Raw genomic sequence first — 5,616 nt, 5'->3', positions numbered from 1 at the left:
AACCTTCAGCGTACCGTGTGAAGCAGTTTTGTATGCGAACTGGAACTCAGGTTTGTGGCCATCCCACACCTTGTTATTTTGTGAAAGAAAGTTACAATCATCGTCTTCAATATACAGTTAACTCGTTTGCTAGCGTTAGCCTGTGGGTAGTAAATCGGGTTCGTGGTATAGATAGTTCCAATAGTTTTGCACATCAGTTACAAAAGTCTATTGGCGAACTAGTATCAGCGTCCGTGTATGAGACTTCTGGGGCAACCCGTCGCGACATGATAGGATTCACGAAGCCATCCTAACCGTGGGACCGTTCCCTACTCTAAGTGGAAGCTCCTGCTCCTATTTGATAAAGAGGCCTTGAAAGACTAGGAGGTATTTGCCCGGTGAGTCTGTTCAAGTATACACCTCTGACAAGTGCCACATCTCTGAACGAAGTGCGCCACGTCGGAATACAGTTCGGACCAGTAATACATAAGAACTACTCGCGCATAGGCCTTGTCCCTTCCCAAATGTCCTGTTTGAGGTTCCAAACGAGCCTCCTCTAACATTCTAGATGTGAACTCATCTGGGACTACCAACTTCCAAGCTTGAAGTTCTAGAATTAACTAACCGGTAAATTCATTCGATCTGTACCGATATAACTCACCGTCCTTCAACTTACAACCATCGCGAACTACTATGGTTGGGAATTACCTTGAAGTGAAAAGCCTCCAGATACACTCGGAATTTTCTAATCCCGAACCCTACTGTGAGGCACGGACGCTCGGTAACCCTGTAATTATGATCTGCAGCAGACAAGGTGCAACTCGCGAGGGCCACTTTACGTCCAGTCTTGCGCTGCCAGCCCTGCAGTTTTGCGCTGCCAGCCCTGGCGGGAAATTCAAATTGCTAGATAATTTTGATATTTATTTCACAATTAAAATAATTAAATTTAAAGAAGAAAATTGTTCAATAAAACGCAAACTGACGCAAAAAACGTAAACCTACGGCAAATGTTTTTTTAAGATTCCATTTTTTCAAATTTTTAAATTGTTCAGGATGTCAACTAAAAAAATGTTGAAACTAATTAGAAAGGGAAGGGAAGGCAACGAAAAGAAATGGAAATGGAAGGAAAGGAAAGGGAAAGAAAGGGAAAGTAAAGGTAAAGGAAAGAAATGGGAAAGGGAAGGAAAAGGAAGGGAAGAGAAAAGAAAGTAGGGGGGGAAGGGAAATTTTTTCCAATTTTTTAATTTTTCAGGATTTCAATTAAAAAATGTTGAAAGTAATTAAAATTTTTTAAAGATTTTCAAATATGTAAATCAAAATTTCAATTGTAAAAAATTTCGAAAAATTTTTCAACTTAAAAAGTTTGTTTTCAAGATTCCTGGAAATTCTTAAAATAATTACATTGAAAAAAATTAATTTTTCTTGAATTAATACTAAAATTTAAAAAAATTCGAATCCTTGTATGATTTATTAAAAAAATTTCTATTTTAATTAAATTTTTGATTCAATGACCTTCTTTATTTTCTTATCATGTCCTGTGCATAGTTGAACGAATAGGTGGAAATTCAATATCCTGTGGTATATCAGGTACCTGAGGAACTTCAGGAACTTTTACGAATTTTCTGATTATCATATCGAGGCATCCTTCTACAATTAGTTTCTCGTAAGAGTGATGTTTGCAGAAAGCATGATAAGCAGAACAGTTTTTTAAAACCATCCTAAAAAAATGTCCTGTAAAGAGCATTCCTACCCATTATCTCGCAAAAATATCCACAGGAAATAATAAGAATTTTTTATTAACAACAAGACCGACTCGCTGGCGTAAGTTTGCGCCTATTAATCAGGCTCATCAAATAAAATGACATCAAGAAGCGAGAAGCTGAGAAATTATTAAAAGAAGCAATTATTACAAAATGCGGATTTTTTAAGATTCACAACAAAAAGTTAAAAAACATTTTGTAAACATTTCAAAAGATATTAAAAAATTTGGAAAAAATAGTAAAATTTCAAGAAAAATGGAAACTTTTAATGATTTTGAAATAAAATTTTGTAGCTTTCTAAAGATTATGAAAAAATAAAATATTTTTTGAAGATTCACCTCAAGCAATTGGTCTCGGTCTCCTTGTGCTTTACTAGTTAATAGTTCTCCCAAGTGAATGAGATATTTATTCGAGAGTTGAAGTACTTCCTCATCAATAGGTATAGAATTATTATCCGGAAGGTTACAATTTGATGATTTTTCCTCAAGGTCTTACGAGTAGTTTTTTTTCAGAGAAATGAGAACACTCACTTTTATTAGAGGAAATATTCGATGATTGGTGTTGGCAATTATGTTTAGAATTACAATTGGTAATATCACGTAATGCAGAAGTATGAGTGTGAAGACCAGTGCGTGAAGATTGGGCATGAAATGTTGGTTGAGAAGGCTTTGTGCTTTTTTCATCTGCACCTTTCTTCGAAGCAGATGATACTGCCTTAAATTTGATTCTCTGCTTAAGATGGTTAACAAGACCTCATAGCTTTTAACAAATTTCACTATTGTGCCCGTTTATATCAAATATTAGCCCTCTTTTATCAGTTTTTAACCTCCACAAAGAGTTTGCGGAGGTTAGGGAATGCGGCAGTTACAAACATACCCGTACTTCGCTGATCTTTGGGCAATTGTGAAAATAATCGTTGAATTGATCACAGTAGATTTGCGTTGCCAGCATTCCTCTCCTTCCACTGACCCGCTTCACCCCCGTGACAGAAAGCTGGTTACGTGAAGACGAGAGATATCTTATCGGGGTCCGGCCTCAATTCCTTCTTGTACTCTATGAAGCCTAAATACCGTACTTCGGCCTAACAAAACTCGCTCTTTTGTGGGTTGATGGCCAAGCCAGCCCCGGAAATGCTTTCGAGGACCTTCTCCAATCAACGCAGATGCTGCTCAAAAGTCTTCGTGACCACAATGAAGTCATCAAAGTAGGAAAATGCTTTGGGTCTCATCTCGAGAGTGGTGATCTTGTCTATCAACCTCTGAAAGGTGGCCGGAGCCCCTGTCAGACCGAACGGCATATTAGCGAACTGTTAGACTCCTCTGCCAGGTGTCGCAAATGCCGTATGTTCCTGCCATGACTCGTCCAGAGAAGTATGGTTAAAGGCAGCACTGAGATCAATCCTCGAAATAAAATGGCATTAATTATTCTAAAATCTAAACAAAGCCCATAACCACTGTCACTTTTCTTGGCTATCACTATAGAAGCCCACTATTCGCTGGAGGTCTCGTAAATCACCCCCTCGACAAGCATCCTGCCTTCCCGATCCTGTTCAGTAGATAGACTAAAATAACACCACAGTTTTTCTTTGTGGTTACCCAAGTGTCGAGTGGACGAACTTCGCCGTCCGTGCTCGGCATCCAAATCTCCTTAGATCGCGCACCAAATACCACATTAAAATCAGATTACGCGTCTAGGCCTAAACCAAACTCGGTATACAAATTGGTGGCTATCCTAACTTCGAAAACCTTAGTAGTCCCGTCTATTGTCAAAGGTAACTCGACCACACCTAAGATCTCGTCTCTAGAACCATTTGCTAAAGTCATAGAAGATTTTAGAGAATTGTCTAAATCGTTGCCCAGGGCGTCCGGGATCTTTGGAACTAAGTCGCCACGAATAAGTGTCCTAGTTGAACTGGGGTCATACAACGCATCGACTGAAAACGAATCGATAGAAATCTTAAGGTACACTTTACCGCATACCAACTCAGTATGAAAAATTCCGGCGATCTGCTCAAGATCGGAATATTTTTGTGTATACTTCTCATCGACGCATAGTTCATCTAGATCTAATTTTTCAAATCCACTAAATGTAGTTAATTTAGGTACTCAACAGTGCTACATCGACCATAGAAGGGAGCCTCTCCTTCTCAGAGTCCGTAGAATCTTCAATTCTTATCGTTATGAATGTTATCGAAAATAAATTTTAAAATTTATGTGTGTTTTTATTTAATGAATAATTTTTCAGTAAAGCTTACTGAAATCCACTGCAATAGCTTTAGTGTGTTGGCGCAATATGTTACTTGATTTGGAAAATTCCATAAGTTCAACTCAAAATTGTCCTTGAATAATTTTGCACTTTCAGTCGAAAGGTATGAAGATTCTTATTTCTACTGGTCTCATTTGTTTAAGTGTCGACAAAAACAACAATTTTCCATGAAATTAAATAAAATTTCACATCTATTTGACCATTTTTTCTTTAATTTTCAACGTTACAAGTCAAATCCCAGAACGTTGGAATCTTTATAATTTGCAGATTTATAATATTTCATTTACAAAGTACCAAGTTCTAAACGAAAAAAACATTATTTCCTACCTTTTATTTCTCATTATGCACAAAGGAGGAGCTGTACAGAGGTAGTGTAATATGATATGTTTTGTAGTAGTAATATGTAGGCAGCATAATATAACATTATATTTTTAGCAACAAGTAGTTCGACTTAAGAAATTTTTCCAATAGTGAAAGAATTTTTAATTTCTATCTTCATAATTTGACAATTTAAAGCTTAAAGAGGGCAAAAGTCAATAATTTTAGTTCAAACACATTTAAAATTAAACAATTTTCAATAGATCTTACAAAAGGAGAACATTTTCAATCACTTGTTGTGATCTTTAGAATTTTATGTTAATTTGATATTTTGCAAATCATGTCAGAATCCCTAAAACTACATTACCGATGCTTTGAAAAATCTTCGCTCAAACAGGGATTTGCTGCGAGAAGCAATGGATAATATATTTTAAATCATTATTCACAAAGCCGCAGAGAAGATGATTTTACCTATAGAAGAAGAGTGGGTTAAGGTAGTGCGAAGAGGTCATTAGCTAAGCATATGACAAAAGTAGTTGTTATATACATTGGTCCCCATTCCACCGCCCTACGTAAGATTAGCCTGTGTAAAAGCTACGGTACAACGCCCTTGCAAAAATGTTTGCAGCAGTGGCTGTAAAATTAAACCTTCATCATTTAAATGACCCGGACCTCATCTACGTTTTCTGGAATGTAAATATTGCATAAAATAAAAACATGTACTTTGCATTTGACTGATAACCTTAGTGTATTATCAGCGTCAATGCAGATAATACAAGTGTTACTTGGAGTCTGCGATAAGACATTCAGTGTTAAGCATGCGTAATCCTCTTTCATGGCAGTCTTGGTAATCCATCTCGTCTGGTATAGCAATTTCCCTTTTTCCTACATACTCGTTTCCGTCGATTTGAGTCACGAATCGAGGAGCAAATCGTCCAAAAGAATAGCATAAACAAGTTTTGATCATTCTTATAGATGCATTATGTTCTTTAATATAAAAGATCTCATGCAATTGTGTCAAGAATTCAGCCCATTAGATACGCGTCCTTCTGGACGGTCTGAAGTGTAGCAAAAACAAGCGTGGTGCACTGGGCCACTTTAACGGGAATATGTACTGAAACAGCAAACGCCAATGAGAAGAAACAAAGAATGACAAAAACAAGTTTTGATGATTCTTATTGATGTATGATGCTACCAACAAGTACCCACTATTTATCTAATGTAGACATGTTTCTCAAAATACTGATTTTAATTAAGTTTTAAAGAACCTGATATGGAACGCTTCTGTCGGGGT

The 5,616-nt window shown here is 36.8% G+C and overlaps 1 protein-coding gene across 1 annotated transcript in view; it reads right to left on the bottom strand.

The window, feature by feature from the left end:
- Positions 1–359: 359 nt before the first annotated feature.
- Positions 360–5,616, bottom strand: part of LOC117180119 — a 12,009-nt gene continuing 6,752 nt past the window's right edge. The window contains exons 2-4 of the mRNA XM_033372460.1: positions 3,426–3,672; positions 688–862; positions 360–599 (exon numbers count right to left, since the gene is read on the bottom strand). Coding sequence (XP_033228351.1) covers positions 360–599; positions 688–862; positions 3,426–3,672 — 662 coding nt within the window. The remainder of the gene's footprint in view (positions 600–687; positions 863–3,425; positions 3,673–5,616) is intronic.

The sequence above is a fragment of the Belonocnema kinseyi genome, chromosome 1, assembly GCF_010883055.1.
Source record: "Belonocnema kinseyi isolate 2016_QV_RU_SX_M_011 chromosome 1, B_treatae_v1, whole genome shotgun sequence".
Taxonomy (NCBI): domain Eukaryota; kingdom Metazoa; phylum Arthropoda; class Insecta; order Hymenoptera; family Cynipidae; genus Belonocnema; species Belonocnema kinseyi.
Note: the sequence above shows the minus strand (reverse complement) of the source record. Positions and strands in the feature narration are given on the sequence as shown.